Source organism: Arctopsyche grandis, chromosome 12 (assembly GCF_051622035.1).
Source record: "Arctopsyche grandis isolate Sample6627 chromosome 12, ASM5162203v2, whole genome shotgun sequence".
Taxonomy (NCBI): domain Eukaryota; kingdom Metazoa; phylum Arthropoda; class Insecta; order Trichoptera; family Hydropsychidae; genus Arctopsyche; species Arctopsyche grandis.
The window spans coordinates 7,841,674-7,859,789 of record NC_135366.1 but is presented as its reverse complement, the minus strand read 5'-3'; the positions used below and the strand labels follow the sequence as shown (position 1 = coordinate 7,859,789).

The window sequence follows — 18,116 nt, the reverse complement described above, 5'->3', positions numbered from 1 at the left end:
CCTTTACAATGACAGGTTAAATCTTTACATCGGAAACAATCACATTTTAAAACATTACTAGAATTAGCAATAAACATTAAAATCAATACCTTTACTATGACAGGTTAAATCTTTACATCGGAAACAATCACATTTCAAAACATTACTAGAATTAGCAATAAAACATTAAAATCAATACCTTTACAATGACAGGTTAAATCTTTACACCGGAAACAATCACATTTTAAAACATTACTAGAATTAGCAATAAACATTAAAATCAATACCTTTACTATTACAGGTTAAATCTTTACATCGGAAACAATCACATTTCAAAACATTACTAGAATTAGCAATAAAACATTAAAATCAATACCTTTACAATGACAGGTTAAATCTTTACACCGGAAACAATCACATTTTAAAACATTACTAGAATTAGCAATAAACATTAAAATCAATACCTTTACTATGACAGGTTAAATCTTTACATCGGAAACAATCACATTTCAAAACATTACTAGAATTAGCAATAAAACATTAAAATCAATACCTTTACAATGACAGGTTAAATCTTTACATCGGAAACAATCACATTTTAAAACATTACTAGAATTACATTTCAATACAGTTATCTTATATTCTTCTAAGCATGTAACCAAATTAAAACATGATTCAATATACAAAGCACTTCCCAAAAATACTAGAATAAGTAATAAAACATTACACTTTTCAATCATCAAATTACAAGTAAGGCTTAACTAAAAACCCTCCAGGCATTTCACTTATTCTCTAATTCACAAACGCACACTTCACTTCCATCGGTGCAACTTAAATTCTATCCAATGCCCTCGGCGATTCTCTGTGACTGTCCGAGGAATCTGCCGTCACCCCACAGATATTCTGCTAGTAATTTACCATAAATGAAGTCAACACATATTGGTTCTAGCTCACTGATACATCCAGTAAGTCTTTTATCAATCCATGGTTCTATTTTCTTTTCCATTGAATTAACATCAATCCGACTACGACCGAGCTTGAAAGTGAATACAGTCTCTTTTGGTGTTGAAATTTTGACTGGGTCCCTTAATCCTTCTTGTGATTTAGCCATATCTTTCTCTTTGTCTTTATGTTTCTCCTTTTCTTTATTCTCATCTTCAGAATTCTTCAAATGACTATAATCCTTAGATCCTTTTCCAAATTGATCATCGGGTGGTTCATCTGTATTTGAAAACGGTATGTCTCCGTAGTCCCAAAGTCTTCCTCTTTGCAAACCATCACCGTCCATACTTCCATCAGCCAGGTTCACACCTCCATCAGCCATGTTCGCATCGTCCTCTTCATCATTGGAAACAATGAGTTTTCTTTGAGCAGACATCTCTCGTGAAGCCCGTTGCTGCAAAGGTCTTTTTCTGTGCAAACCATCACTGTTCACACTTACATCGGCCATGTTTACATCTCCATCGGCCATGTTCGCCTCGTCCTCTTGTGTTGGAATACTGACTGGTTCTCTTATTTCTTCTTGTATTGGAATACTGACTGGTTCTCTTATTTCTTCTTGTATTGGAATACTGACTGGTTCTCTTATTTCTTCTTGTATTGTCAAGACAGTCTTTGTTTTGGTGCTGTTACATTGAGCTGATATGTGCCCAAACTCGTTACAATTGAAACAACGAGTTCCTCTCGTCTTAAACCTACAGTCGGCTGCTAAGTGACCACGTCCACTACAATTGTAGCATCGTGAACTCAGTCTTTCTCGGTTTTCACGGTTTCTCACGGGCCCCGTCACCCTGGGTTCGTCGTCCTCTCTAATTTTCTCGCACTGCGTAATTCGCGTCTTCAGCTCCTTAATAGATCCAGCCCAGCTCAGAATCAATTTTTCGTACTTATCAAACCCAAGTCCACCAATTATGTACGCGATAATCGCCTCTTCCTCAATAAAACTACACTTGGCTGCAATCCCCTTCATCCGGTAGATATAGCTTAAACTGTCTTCTGCTTTTCCCTTTTTCTCTAACCTCAGTTCTCTGTGCACGTCCGCACTATTCAACTGATGGCCAAACTCTCTGGTCAATCGTTCTTTTAATATCGCCCACGTGATTATGCCCGTTTCCGAGTCCAAGAAGTTCTTGGCAGTTCCTTCACACAGCATCCGCCCATACACCAACTGTTGTGTCTCCGTCCAGCCGAGGATTTGCGCGTTTTCTTCGAGGCGCTCAATCCACACTGCAATAGGGCTATTTCTGCCGTTATATTTCGGCAGACCGAAATCAACCTCCAGATCTCGGAAATTGAACTGTGGTATCTCCCTCGTCGTCGTTGCCACTGGCGTCGTCTTTCTCGTCGTGGATATCATCATCGTCGTGTGGCGTGTTCGCTGACGTGACGTCACCGACGTCACGGGCTTCGCCTTCATGCTCGTACCGCGCGTCCTAACCTCAACTGTCAAAACTCCGCGTCGTCGTCTGACCGCTTCCGGCTGTCACTCGAAATGTCTTCAGGCATCCCGGACAAAGCCCCCAAATATAGGATCCGGATGTGAAGGATTCCAAGTGAAACGCGCAGATTAAGTCAGAACTATTTATTGTACACGCTCTTCGGGCTTGTCCTCCAACAAGTGACCATAACAACACGCATCCGGTCTTTCCCAGGCATACCACACACACTCTATCTCGGCTCGTTTAAAAATCAATTCTACATATATATATATATATATATATATATATATATATATATATATATATATATATATATATATATATATTATAATCAAAATATTATAATCAGTCGCTGTTTGTATAGAAATTTCAGGCTGCCTTGCATATGATAAGGTTCTAATGAACACTTTCATATCTATACTTTGTCAACATATGATATGGATTAACAAGTGGTCGGCTATGTAAATAAAGTAACAAATAGAGAAAACATGTGATACACGAATGTATCTTAATCAAAATGTATGTATGTATGTATGTATGTACATGTAAACATTTGATGTAGAAGTCGATTTTTTAATTTGTTAACGTAAAATGAGCTTACGTACAATGTACAATAACGTGCAATTAAACGACATTGGTTATTTGGAAATAAAAAACGTTGAGGCAATACTTAAATAATTTTTAAATACTAATTGTTTATATTAATTTTTCAGAGATACTTCATATGGGCGGCCAGGCATCGTGGAATATCTTCGTTTAAGTGATCGTCAACGGATATCATTGCTTCCAGCGGGAAGTAATGTAGAAACAAGGACTTATGAAATTCGATATAAACCCCCCACACCTCCCATATCTGCTCCCAATCAAACCCAACAACAACCACCTGTGAAGAAAATGCGTCTTGCTGAACATCATTCTTTGCCACACCATTCGCCTATGCAACCTCTGAGTGTCGATACCAGGGTACGTCACCTAGTTTATTATTCGATATTATTCCATTAATGAAATACGCAATTTTAGCTCGTGGTGTATAATCATTATGTTTATTGTTTTTAGGAAACTATTAACACCGTTTACAATTCTCAAGCTGAGCCAATTTCTCCAACGTTACCTGGAGATCTTATGGTTGAAGATCAGACTTTTCGAACGACAAAAGATGATTTACTTCAGCAAATTGCCAAGGTAGATAGAGAAATTGCTCGCAATGAACAAGCCCTGTCGAAGCTTAAGAAAAAACAAGCAGAACTGGAAGAGGTAGCGTCAAAACCGGCTGTAAAGCAAGAAGTAGAATCTGAAGTAGTACCTAAACATCAATGTTTAGTTCAAAAAATATATTTAGATAATAGAAAGAAAGCTTCGAATGCTCATGGTGTTTTAGATTTTTTAGGTCTACCTGTACGGTGGCCTATTTATAATCAACCTCTTGACACTGAAGTGTATCATAAAAACAAAATGGCTTATCAAATATTTAAAAGGCCACTTTTGGAATATTTTAAAAAGAAGCATATAGAGAGAGAGGCTAGAGATTCATATCTTGTTCAAACTTATACGAATTTAATGCAAGAGTGGTTAAAAAAGGTTGAAAAGGTAGAATTTAGCCAAAAGCGGAAAGCAAAGGAAGCGAAGAATAGGGAATTTTTTGAAAAAGTATTTCCAGAGCTTAGAAAGCAAAGGGAAGACAAGGAAAGGTTTAACAGGGTCGGTGCTAGAATTAAGTCTGAAGCTGATTTGGAGGAAATAATGGACGGTCTTCAAGAACAAGAATTAGAAGATAAGAAGATGCGGAGTTATGCTGTGATACCACCTATTATGTTAGAAAATACAGAACGCAAATTAGTTTATACTAATACTAATGGAATTTGTACAGATATGGAAGCTGAATATAAAGATCGGCAAAATCTTAATATTTGGACGGTTGCGGAGAAAGAAATTTTCAAAGAAAAATATCTTCAGCACCCTAAAAACTTTGGCTTGATAGCATCATGTTTAGAAAGAAAAAGTGTACAAGATTGTGTTCAATATTATTATTTATCTAAAAAGACTGAAAATTATAAACAGCTTCTAAGAAAGTCCCGTCAAAGGACACGATCATCGAGAAATAATCCTCAGAAAGTTAATCAAAATCCAAATTCTAGCATGATAGATATTCTTTCAACAGGTGTAACTACACGGCTTCAAAGGGAACAGCAACAGCAGAAAACGGGTGGGAAAGATAATAAAGAAAATCGTCATAGCATTTCTTCCAGCATAGGAGATGACACCAAGAATGCTCGTGATCCTCTCGCTATTAGCCAAAAGGATTTAGCGATGGCTGCTGCTAAAGAAAAGGAACTCAATTCATCGAGGGATTCGAAAGATCTCAGTTCTTTGGATTCGGATGGCACAAAAGCATTTATAACCCCAGTGACGATATGCATGTCATTGACTCAAAACAGTGATAGTGTTCTTTCAGAAACATTAACTATTTCCTCAGAGGGTAGTCCTAATTCAATAATTAACTTTGGAATTAGTCCCCTATCCCATTCGATGAATTCCCTTACAGCAGAAGCAGGTTCTGATTCTAGAAGTTCTCCTGTTGTAGTGGGTATAAATCCTGGTCACGCTATCATGAATCCCTCCGTATCAATGATGGCCTCGGTTGCCAGTAATACAACGAACATAACCATTGGTAGTGTTAGTTCTAGTGTTAGTAATAATGGCATGCAGTGCTCTGTGATTCCAACTACGTATATGGGACAGTTGAAAATGGCACCTGGGGAGTCTATTGTTAATAGCAGCATAAGTAATTCTGGAAACGTGGACGATACGTCGAAAGTCCACGTAGATTCCGCACCAACATCTCCTACTTCTACGCTGACATCGCAACCTAGCATATTGATAGAGAATTCCATCCCTCAAGATATTGACAAGGAAAGTAAAAGGTCAGTATTTGTCAAGTTCTTATCTATGTTCTAGCTATTAGCATTTGAATGTACCTCTGAAAAGTGTTTTTTTAGTTGTATAATTAATGCATAAACTTATTAGTAAATGGTTAAGGTAGATTTTGGACTTTGTAACAAATTTCATTTGTCTTTTGATAAATATTTATTGATACGAGATATGAAAGTTCTGTTATAAGAAGTATTAAAAATGACATTGTTTTTATATCAAATGAGTATTTTTTATTTATTTATTTATTTTAAACAGACCATTGTGGCATAACAGGAATTCCTAAAGCGCCACAATGGTCAAAAAATATAACACAAAAAAGAAAAAAAACAAAATAACAATTAAACATAAACATAAATACATCTACATACATATTGTTAAATGTTATTAGTGTGTGTCTATTCAAATATAAAATTTGACATTTAGTAAGTATTAAAATATTTATCATTCAAATAATATGTGTATAAATACCTAACTATCACATTAATTGCTGACTTCAATGATGAAGTTTTAATATTCTATTTGATCGAATTGTGTTTAATATTATATTTTCTTTGAAAATAGTTAAATTTCATATAAAACTAATTTTATACTTCTTAAAACCCAAAAGATATATTTTTGAATACTAAAAAAAATTAAATGGTACTCTTTTCAATTTAAACCTGAAATGGTATTCCAATACTAAAATTATATTTTCTGATAGTAAATTTATATAGAAGCTTGAATTATTAAAAATATAGAACAAATACCTACATATGTGTGTATATTTTTAAATATTTATGGAACCATTTACTTTTCCGGACCTTTTGGGCTTAATTGTGAAAAGTTAACATTAAATATTTAATAAATTACTTGTACAACTTTATGATCAAAATAATATTATCTCGATATGAATGTTTACTGTACACATATTGATGATGAGATAAAAAGTATGAAATGAACGACAATTCACATACATATCATTACATATTAAAGTAAGCCTTCTTAGTCTATCTAAAACTATTTTTGATTTTATAAGCAATTCACTTTCAACGACACTTTAAGCATCAAATATAAATTGTATGGTTAATTAATTATAATTAGATTTGTTGGAATGGGTTAATGCCCTGATTAGTAATCAAAAAAATATACATACTTTATATTCACACATGTATCTACATATGTAGTGTACATATATTGGTTTTGTGAATACCATTATATGTGTTTACTTGATTTGTGTGCTCTTACTGAATCTGTTTAATCTTCTTGTTTGTTTAGCTTATCGATCAAAAATCCAAATTAATTATTTTGCTCTCTGTGTTTAATATTCCTCTATTTACATATAAATGCATATCTGATTTTTATAATGTTTATATTTGTATTTGCTTTCTCTGTCATAACGTTAATAGGTTGAATAATTTGAATTAATTACTATAATTAAATAACATTATAGTATATATGATGTTATAGGTTAAGTGTATCTTCCAGTTGTAATATATTTTGACTATTTGGAATATATTCCATCTAACCTGGTACCAATTACCGTTATTGTTAGTATATATGATGTTACAGGTGAAGTGTATCTTCCAGTTGAAATATATTCCATCTAACCTGATACCAATTACCGTTATAGTTGAAGGGTATTTTCAGTTGTAATATATTTTGTTTAGTTGGAATATTTTCCATCAATATCACGTAAGTTGATGTGGTGAATTAAATTCCAACTGGTCAAAATATATTGCAACTGAAAATACAGTTCAACTATAAGTTGGTAACAGGTTAGATGGAGAGGTTGAGTTTTCGTGAAAATGTCACTCGACTAGTAAATTACAAATACGAACGCATTATTGAATTCTAAATATCAGAGCTGTCAAAACTCAACTGTTATATTACATCTGGCGCACATTATGAAAAGTGTATTTGCGCTTGTAGAGTTAAATTTACAATTTACAAATTTACAATTTACTAGTTAAATTGTATTCAAATATTAATGACCTAGAAAACGCCAGTTGGAATATATTAAAACTGAAAATACATTAATTAGGGTACAATTTTGGTTAAGGTGATTATATTAGAATTGATGGATTGTAATATTTCAAAATACCCTTTTAATACTAAAGTTAAGGTTAACAAATAAAAGTCTATTTAAATCCCTCTACAAGCAGATGACATCTACATACATATACTTGTACACTTTTAATAATACAGTTTTACTTATTCTTTTTTAATATTGCAGTGACTCTTTGACGTCAACTTTGGCTGAAACGAAAAAGAAAACCTCACGACGGAAAGAGAACAGTAGTAATAATGAAGCGATGGAGACTAGTGATGATGATATTCCCGAGAAAGGTAAGATCTTACGTATTAATACATTCCCATTACTTTTTGGTATTAGTTTATCATTCAGAATTATAAATTTTACTGTGTCAAAAATGATTTACATATTTCAATTAATATCTAGTTTGATACAAATACATGTTTAAAAAAGATTTGATTATAAATAAAAAAAATAATGATTTCATTGTGCACATGTTATTTTGTAGGATATTTATTTTTAATATTTAAAGTAATCTAGGTACATCGTTTTATGATTAAAATTATTAATTTTACAATACCATTTAGTATACTTAATTTTCTGATTAACGGTTAAATACTTTTTTAAACAATATTTCATAATACTAGTCAGTTAACTTAGATAAATAATTCTATTCAAATATAATACATATTATGTACTTATTAATGAACATGGAACCTTCAAAACCTTTCATTTAACAAATTCATCAATTGTAAATATTTTTATATTAAAAAATATAAATCAAATACATTATAGTTATTATAAGATATTATATATTATTTTTTTATTTATTAGAACTATAAATGAGCTATTTTATGATATGTATACATACATATTTAAATATGTGTGTATGTACAATGAGAATTAAATCGTCCAATATTACGACTGGGATATAAAGTTTTTGTCACAAAAAAATTAGTTGATGTCCTTGATGTTAGTTTTAGAGCTTCCTTGCTCGTTGATATCAATATTGGATTTGAATTCTTTGGGATTGGAAAAGTTTCTACGTTTTTTCTCAGTCGTAGAACTTCCTTTGATATTTCCTTCTGTGCCTTCCAATTCTTCGGCATGACACATTTTTCGGTGCTTATGTACAAAATAGTACGAAGGAAATTTAGATCCACAAGTTTTGCACGGGTAATATTGCACGTTCATATCCAACAGGCGCACTTCTCTGCGCGGACCCGGTGTCGAAGAAATTTTCGCGGTACTAGGACGTGATTTTAGACAACTTTCGGAACTATCGGGATTTACAGCATCGATTGATACAGGATTCAGATGCCTCCTAGCGTGTTTTTGATAGCAATATTGCGATTTAAATGTATGGTTGCAGTAGATGCAGGTGTATATTGTTTCTGGTTGGGAGTTTGGCAACTCGCGATTGTTGCTATCCGAGATCGACTGCGACGCTTCACCTTCAAAACAATTTTCCGAGCGATTTTCGTTTTGTTTTCCGACCATTGTTTTTATGTTTTCGTTCATTTGCTTCTGTAGACTTTTGCTGAATGCGTTGCAATTGTCATACGGTACATTCTCACTTTTGGAACGAGTGTCCTCTTCTATTTCTATGTAACTGTCGTCGGAATCTGTCAGTTCGGTGATGTCTTTGAATCGTGAATCTGGACAGTTGTTTTTGTAGGCTCGGTTTAAAACACGATGAAATCTCACCGGGCCGTCACAGCATGCTATGTCGATTACAACTTTATCGTCATTCTGCGAGAAACCAGCTTTACTTTCTTCGGGTTTTGTTTTAAATTTAGCAACTTCTTCCTCAACATTCAACTTGTTGACGTGCGTTGTGATTATTTTATCATTTGTGAGAATAGATAATTCATCCGTTTTCGTAACATCGTTAGCTCCAGTGCCCACGCTTATATAGCTCGAACTAGAATCGTAAGATAATTCGGCGTCTTTCTTGCAATTATTCGGAACGGTTTCCGCGACGGGTTGCTTAACATCTTCACTCGTTGAACTTTGAGCTGGAGTTTGTTCCTTATCTTCTTCTTGCAAGGTAGTATCGGGCAATCGGAATAGTGTTTCGCTGGGAGAGGATCGGAAAATGAGCGAGTTTTCTGCAAACAATGGCCGAAAAATGTTGGAAGACAGAAACGGTGGCAGTTTTCTGCTAGGTATCGGTTTAACTATGGTGGTTGTTGGTGTTGGTGGTAATGGTGCTGCTCTTCCTTGCGCCAGGAAGTTGCGGCACAAATCAAGAGCTCTCGGCATGTGCAATAGGTGGGTCGCGAGTAGCACTTGATAAATGTTGTCCGGTGACAAGTCGAGATATCCTGTATACATGTATGCCAGCAATGGCCAAAATTGCTGAGCAGACACGTTCGGCACGTATAGTACTCCATCGGAGTCCTCCTGCCTGGATCCTAGCACTGATTTGAAGTAGCCACTGTGAGCTGCCAAGAGTCGAGCGTGAGCAGCGAATCTGGCGCCCCCTGCTTGCACCAGCGCGTCTGGAGCACCCAAAGGAACCGCAACAGGCACCCAACTTCCACCTACAGATACCATCTTCGAAACGTCTCCACCTGAAAAAACAACATTTGAAAATTATAAAAATAATAAAAGATTCCATATCGAAATAGTAATAAGTTGAAATATTTTAATTTCGACCAAAATAATCGGACGTTGTTTTGTAAACAAGTTCTAATCCGCAACACGTTGTATTACTATTTTTTTTTAATTTTACTCTAGAAAAAATATTCACGAAATTCGGGTTGTTTTTATATTCGCTATTTTTTAGAATTTGCGATCATTATTTTGATCACTTCGAAGAAATATTATTTTAAAAAGCTTTAGCTATGATAATCTGGGTTTTTAAAATTATTTTTATCACAGGTACCACCGATTGTTCGGAATATTCGAATATATTTGATTCAATACAACAATACTCATTAATTAATGTTAATAAATAAATTAAATTACTTATTATTATTTTGCAAATAAACGTTATGAAATAACAAATTGAAGAATGTATGTTATTAATAACTAGTGTTTTTACCCGGCTTCGCTCGGTATTTGTAATATAAACAGCTTAAACGTGGCGAAAATAATAGTAAATATTCATTTGTTTTTTTTTTATTAAATTTGAATCGAAAAAAATATAATATATCGATATCGTTGTCATAGAAACTTTGATTTATTTTCGATGCTCCCAACCAAATATAGTTACATACATAGTTATATGCAAAGTGTCTTTCGAAATTATATACTAGATACAATTATTTTAACTAAAATTTAGATCCGCGTTCGTACATTATCGACAGATTGATACATTGGAAATTCCAATTCGGAATGTGACACTGAATCGAAATAATATATTTCACGTCGTTGCAATTAAAATAAAAATGTTTGATGTTATTTGATATGGCGGAAGTAGTGCTATATGTATACTACACGGTTGGTTGTCACTGATTGATAAATTTAACGAGCGATTTGTTTTTATAATAAAGTGTTTGAAAAACGTACAGAATTGATGAGGGTGTTGCGGTGGTTAGTCCAATGGGGCTGATGGCGGTCGAGTGGCTCCTTTCGTAGCCCTCCGCCCTCTATATACGCGCCCCACTCGCGCCCCCTTCAACCCCACACTCCCATTTCTCATCGTATCGCTGCACTCCACCAACAGCAAATATAAACCACTTCATTTATCTCGATTTTATTGTTTTGAGAGTGCGCAAACATTGCTCAGTTGTATTGTATTTTTTTTTTAAATCTACATATGTACATACATATGTAATTCTAAGCTGCTATTTTATCAATTTTATTCATTGAGTTTATGTATTATGACTCGAGGGCGGCGGTCAAATTTCCATTGCCCAAAAAAAATGGTTCACTATTGTCAATTACTATTGTCCTACAAAGCAAGAGAGCAAAAAAAAGGTTGACAATAGAAATTTACAATATTTTTTTTAACCGTCAAGCATCTTGTCCGCCCGTCTCTGATTATGACATTACATTTTATTCACTGAAAATAAAGTTACCGCAAACGAGCGTTTGGAAATGGGTGATCAGTTCTTAGGTTTTTAATTCTGCATCCAAAAATGTGTTTTTTATCGCATTGTAACTACGAGATGTTTAAAGATGCTAGTACTATTTTTTCACTGTAACTTTTTGATTATGGCAATTCAATTCAATTGAGAGAAAAAAATTGTGTCTGCAAATCAATTCGGTTTTTAGTACGTGTGAATATGTATATCTGTCTAAAAAATACACTAGTATAAATTTAATGACATTTTTTTAAATTAAATGTTATATCTTCGTTTACATAACACATTCAAATTTGGATCTTTAAAATATATTCACAATTTAACTTGTCGTGATTGCGATCGATTTTATTTCAGTTTTGCTGCAATTGTTTTCCATTTTTATTAGTTTTTGAATTGTTCTGATTCTGTTTGTATTTTAAACAGCATGATTCAGAATTTATAATGAAAAATTATTGATGTGGTAAAATTTCACCTATCGGTAGTCGAATTGTTTGAAAGTCGACAGTCATAACTTTCAATAAATCAATTTGATACACTTTGACTTGAAAGTATTAAAAAAAGAATTTTAATTTATGTACATTAACGCATTTTTCCGAATTCCATTCCCCTCATCCCTAATACCACGTCCCACCAGGATTCATCATGTCATCTCGTTGAGTGGCATGACGACGTTATAACATCGATTGACTCTCTGAATATATTTACTAACCTTTTCAGAGATATTAAAAGACGTTCTTTGTTTGATGTACTCTCTCCATGTTGATTCTTTCGCTTCAATAAATTATTGAATAACTAATATATGAGTACGATGGCTCGTACCGAGGCTTTCGCGATTTCGCTTATTTTTTTTTATATAGCGCTGTAGTCGAATTTTTTACTATACGGATAACATTCTGTCGAATAGAATAAGTAATTTTTCTGGAATATTTTTGTGAATCGTAAAAGCAAAATGTACTTAAATTAGTACTTGTGTGATTAGTTTCATATATTAAAAGGATTTACACGAATTCTTTGTTTTTAAATCTCTATATGTACATACGTAGTTTTGTAGTTCTATCATCTTGCGCGAGCAGTCAACCAATTATATTTTATGTATGTATATTTGTTTTTTTTTTTTGTCAAAGCGAAATGTAATATCTGTAATTGGGGCGGCAGTGTCAATATTTGAGTACAATCCTGGGCCGCGCCAGCAGCAAGCAGACTCGGTTGCCGTTGAATTCATTATTTTATCGACATTTATTCCCGCCCTGTTAATGTAAATCTCTATCTATTGATTTCATCATTCCACCGATTTATTTCGGGTATGTGTGTGTGTGTGTATGTGCACAGTATATTTTCAGAATGTTTAAATATCCATTGAATACCAGAATTGATGCGAATCCTTCCTCGCGATCGAATATTTAATTTAAAGCAATGATGTGCTGGGTTGGGTGAAACTTTAATACTAATCGTCTATTTCAGGGCTTGCTACCAACTAATCATCACTATTGATAAACTAGTATTGTGCCCGATGGAATATCATCACAAGGGCTATGGCATATTAAGCCATTAATTAAAAAAAAATGTGTCGGTTCTGTTTTCGATCCGCACGCGGTCGTATTTTTTTCAAATACCTTTTAAATATATTTAATTTAATATTTAAATTTAATCGTTTAGTATGAAAAAAAAATGGTAAAAACTACCTACCTACATATAAACAATATAAAACACCAATAGAAAAATTAATTAATTTAATAAATTTTCAATAGATGGTGCTAAATGCTCATACACTAATTTGCGTAGAGAAAACATTGGTAGCAAACAGTATATATTGATGTTTTTTGTTGATCTGTTATTATGTTCGTATTATATTCGTTCGTTTTGTTGGCAATGTTTTAACTGTGACGTATATATGTCGAATCGAAACGACTATTATAGTACAGCGAGCGTTATCTTACACAGACACACATAATAGTGATATTATATATATATATATATATATATATATATGATTAGTGTTGTACCCGATGACATATCATCGCATGGGTGTTGGTATATGAAGTTATTAAATAAATTAAAAAAATGTGTCGGTTCGATCCGCACGCAGTCGAATTTTTTTCAAATACCTAATAAATAAATATATTTAACCCTTTGACTGCTACAACAACGATAAATCGTTGTTTTGAAATAGGCGAAGATTGCTACGACGATCGTTGTTGTTGTCATTAATTGTCGTATTTCAATACTTTCTTTGAGTCGCCAGCGCATCAGTGGCAAGAAACATTTTTTTTATATACGTATTTATATTTATTTTTCAATCATGCTTTATAAATATTTATCAATTTTTTAAATAAAAGCTCTTCAATTTCGGGTTCATCATCAAAGTAAATTTCGGGTTCGTTGTCAATGTCATATAAGGAGTTATTACTTGGGAATTGATTATTGTCGATAAATTAATTTTCAGAATCAGTAGAGCTGCTGATTTGTCGAGTTCCTCGGCGAGGAGCTATTATTTCGCTTTCATCACTTTCACTGTCCGATATCATTTTGCAGAGTTAAAATAAATGGCAAAAAACATTAGAAATCCGCTTTCAATTATATAGGTCACGAGACGTCACGAATTCGTGCAATCAATCAAATGCAACTGAAATGCATACAAAATGTTTATGATACATGTTGAAAAATTATTTGATTATTAGAAACTTCGCATCCTTGTGTGTCTCGCTCACACGTACACAATTAAAACCAAGAAAGAAAGAGAGAAAGACCGCTACCTGTTTCGAATATATCGCATGTTGTAAGGATTCATCGATGTCTAAAAATAGATTGTTGAAAAAAATAGAGCGTCGGAAAACAATCGTCAAAACTTATTTAGTGTATATATGTAGGTATCTCTTTCGCACGCACGCATGTAAAAGCAAGACAGAAAGAGAGAGCACTGCTTCTTAAAAATGTATATAAAGTATTATAAAAATTACGAGCGTTCGGCGAAGTAAGTATGTAAAAAAAAATATTATATTTATTTTTTTTCAAAATAATTACAAATGTTAGCATTTTTCGCTTGGACATTGAAAAACTTCGTAGCAGCCAAAGGGTTAATATGAAAAAAAAAATGGTAAAAACTACCTACCTACCTACATATAAACAATATAAAACACCTATAGTAAAATTAATTAATTAATTAAATAAATAAATTTTCAATAGATGGCGGTAAATTCTCTGCCAAGAGGAAACATTTGTAACAAATAGTATATATATATATATATATATATATAGAATTTTTTTTCTTTTGTTATTGTATTCGTATATACATTTTGACAGTGATTTAGCTGTGACGTACATATGTACATGTGTATGTCGAATCGAAACGACTATTATAGTACGGCGAGAGTTATCTCAGACAGACAGACACACAGACAGAATAGCGATATTACATACATGATTATTATTGTTGTTGTATTGCCAATGAAATTTATTTTTGAGCTTTATTACTGTGAATGCGACGATGTACAGAAGACTTCCTTGTCGTCTCTGTGTTGGATGTTGGCAAAATGTTGGGGAGTTTAGGTTGGGCGCGTATGGTCCCGAGGATGGTCCCGAGGGATGTCGCAGCGGCAGCCATAGCTTGGTGTTTGTCCCGCATTACTCCGATTGAAACAGGCCGCTGCTGGTTTCGCTCTATCGTCTGCCCTTTGATCATTTGTTGTAATTATTTGCCATATACAAATCATATAGTATATGTATATGATAAATCCTTAATCGATTCTCTCATTTTTATTTATTTATTTATAGTCTGGGTTCTAGCTCGAACTGTGTACTTATACTTATAAAATACTTCATACTACAGCTTATGACGATCATGACAACGCAAATCTAAATTGAGTCGATTTTATTTAATCTCATTTTCATGATATTCGAGAAGCGTTTTCGGTGTCTGTGGGTGATGCTCAATAAAGACGAGTTGTGTATATTGTTGGATCAAGAGTTTCACAAAGACATTGTCAAGTCTCTGTGGACCTAGTTAGCTTGCTGAGAGTCCTTTTGTCGCAGAGCAATGGTTTGAAAAATTGCTTCTGCGACGGAAACAATCGTCATGTTTGTACACGGCGAGGGTTCCTTTCCCCGAAGGGAATACACGACAAATACTTATTTTCAAATTGCGAATTTTTGCTACTGTTTTGCGGCATGAGTTTTATCTCCTTTCAAAAATTTGATGGAATATTTTTAATTGCAATCGAACGTAAGTTCAAACATGAATTCACCTTATGATTTATGTGCGTTGCCGTACAACAATAGCTTCTCATATAGTAATAGTAATATACAGCAGGTTTACACTCCCATCATTTTTATTGTATTGTGATTTTGAATGTTATCAAGATGACATCATTAAATCTTGGTCCGAGTTGAAGTCAAGAGGCGTCAAAAATCTTCAATTTACATACAAAGTATCATGTTTTTTAATATACATTCAAAATGTTCTTACTAATAAGCCATATTTTTAAAGTTCAATGTATAGAAAACAGTTTTTGATTCAACGCCATTGTGTTGTATCGTTTAATGGAAATTAAAAACATAGTAGCTTGAACACGACAAGCATCTCAAACGCGTTGAAGCTCGTTTAGACTGGAAATTCGTACGTATTCCTTCTAGGGATTGCAATTTACCGTTTAATTTCATAAACCGGTAAACGGAAAATTGTTTCTCTTCTACCGGTATACCGGTATTTACCGGTAAAAGAAAAAAAAATCGTGGATTAGATAACTGTATGTGACTACTTTTCATAAAATCGTTGATCTATATTGAATCGTAAATAATTAAAAATAAATCTCAGGTGAATAGTCAATAGTAATAATAAATAAATTTTATTTTTATTTTTAACCAATCATGTTTATTTATTTAAAGTTGGACCATGTGAAAGTTTCGATCGTAATTGAAACAACCGTCTGACCGCATTTATTTCGACTTGGTTGATCTGTGTTGCCAGTGAATATATCAATTTGAAATATCCACATTTAATACTGAATATTCCAAGACAACCTAATCCACAATACGCCATTTGCATCGATTTTCAATGTAAAATTATCCTATAATGTGCTTGTATATGCACTTAATCCGCGATAAAATAGTCGAAAATTCGTCGAAAATATTCGCCATAACCAGTCAACTACTTACATATATACTTTCGGTCAGTGGCGTAGCGAAGGGGGGGGGGGGGGGTCCAGGGGGTCTGGACCCCCCCTTGGCGGAGTGCAGTCGGCAGCAAAATATCCCACTCCTGTCGCAATTGATCGTTTGTACCATTTTTGTATAGTTTTCTATCCCAAATCCAATGACAGATTTTTAGGACGTAAACATATATGTATGTACTTGAAAATTTCCAATGTTTGCTTCCTGATGGAAAAAGCTCTCAACCATTAAGTGTTTTAAAAAATAAGATAAAGACTTCGGGGAAAATTTACAACCAAGATATATTTTGTGGGCCTTGCATTCTAACTGGAGAGTTGGAAATGTGGTGGCAATATATAATTACTAGTGAAAATCGACCAAAAAACGCACTAGCTGCAATTGCAATTTGCAATCCTTCAATATTTACATACTTCTAAAAATTCTAGCTACACTTCCGGTGACAACAGACACAAGTGAACGGAGCTTTTCCACACTACGATGACTAAAAACATATTCAAAAAATACGATGTCGACTAAATGGACCTGCTTTATTAGATATTCATAGGGATATAAATTTTAGCGCAGAAAAAATATTAGATAAATACGCGAAGATTGGATCTGTGAATTTCGTACTTTTTTAAAGTATTCATTATTTTTATTTTATTTGAATTTTGTTCATACCATACGTTTATTACGTATTTACTTTATTTTTATATGTTGTGATTTTATATTACTTAAATATAAATTATCTTGCCTTTTTTCCTGTCAAAACCCACCCCTTGACAAAATCCTGGCTACGCCACTGCTTTCGGTGCAGGATTCAAGAGGAACAGGTTGTTCCTCTTGTATCCTGCACGTGCACATTAAGTAAGGCTGTATGACAAAAAAGAGAGAGAATTTTACCGCACGCCACTGATATATATTATATAAACATAGTACCGTTTACCATGTATACATTCTTTTCGATCTTTCGACTTAAGATCTTTCATTTTCGATCTTTGCTTTTCGATCTTTCGACTTTCGATGCAGTGAACCAGACCCATATACTTTTTTACGCACAATTATTTTATTTTAGATCACTTTTTCAATTCCATTTGCTTTCGGCGCCTATGTACACGGTACTAAGTGTGTTTCTTTATAATTGCGTCACCATATGTACATGTACATATGCTCAGTATTTAACTGATGGATCGAATCGAAACCGTCGTGGTGGAGACGTTTTCAATTAGGAAGACGCAATGATTTCAAGCTGGAGTCTTAGCAGGAGGTCGGATCAGAACCTTTATTACAGACTCCACGGAATCCTGGCTACATCTGGCGATGTTTTAGGTTTTAGACGAAATTATAAAGTCACCTTGGTGTATTTGAATTTCGACAGCGTTTGTATGTGTGAAGGGGTGAAAAAGGAGGTGGAGGACGAGGATGAGGTGGCGATGGTGGAGTTCGCTTTCGGATGGTGTTTGCCGTCGAGTCTTCCTTGCCGTCTGGGATCCGCTGAGCACACAAGCGGCCGCCACCGCGGCTAATTAAGCCCGGATTATTAAATTAATTCGCCGGCTTAACTTCACTAAACACTTG

The 18,116-nt window shown here is 33.9% G+C and overlaps 5 protein-coding genes across 8 annotated transcripts in view; 2 read left to right on the top strand and 3 right to left on the bottom strand.

The window, feature by feature from the left end:
- LOC143920219 (queuosine 5'-phosphate N-glycosylase/hydrolase) overlaps positions 1 to 18,116 on the bottom strand; it is a 529,776-nt gene that overhangs the window by 79,295 nt on the left and 432,365 nt on the right. The gene's annotated exons all lie outside the window — the stretch shown is intronic.
- LOC143920212 (uncharacterized) overlaps positions 1 to 18,116 on the bottom strand; it is a 262,942-nt gene that overhangs the window by 1,094 nt on the left and 243,732 nt on the right. The window contains exon 2 of one of the 4 annotated variants that reach the window (XM_077442976.1): positions 221 to 2,572. In XM_077442976.1, the coding sequence (XP_077299102.1) occupies positions 818 to 2,395 (1,578 nt within the window). In that variant the 5' untranslated portion in view covers positions 2,396 to 2,572 and the 3' untranslated portion in view covers positions 221 to 817. Of the gene's footprint in view, positions 1 to 43; positions 2,594 to 18,116 lie in introns of those variants that run through there. The other 3 variants (XM_077442973.1, XM_077442974.1, XM_077442975.1) reach the window with 3 other exon arrangements.
- LOC143920231 (uncharacterized) overlaps positions 1 to 18,116 on the top strand; it is a 433,558-nt gene that overhangs the window by 322,297 nt on the left and 93,145 nt on the right. The window lies entirely within an intron of this gene.
- The window catches only part of Smr (nuclear receptor corepressor smrter), a 99,922-nt gene that overhangs the window by 65,573 nt on the left and 16,233 nt on the right, over positions 1 to 18,116 (top strand). The window contains exons 4-6 of the mRNA XM_077442940.1: positions 3,131 to 3,380; positions 3,474 to 5,338; positions 7,561 to 7,673. Of these exons, the coding sequence (XP_077299066.1) occupies positions 3,131 to 3,380; positions 3,474 to 5,338; positions 7,561 to 7,673 (2,228 nt within the window). The remainder of the gene's footprint in view (positions 1 to 3,130; positions 3,381 to 3,473; positions 5,339 to 7,560; positions 7,674 to 18,116) is intronic.
- Positions 8,314 to 15,015, bottom strand: LOC143920114 (uncharacterized). The gene is made up of 2 exons (XM_077442826.1): positions 14,865 to 15,015; positions 8,314 to 9,935 (listed from the first exon to the last, which is right to left on the bottom strand). Exons 1-2 carry the CDS (start codon positions 15,013 to 15,015, stop codon positions 8,314 to 8,316), a joined length of 1,773 nt encoding a protein of 590 aa, XP_077298952.1.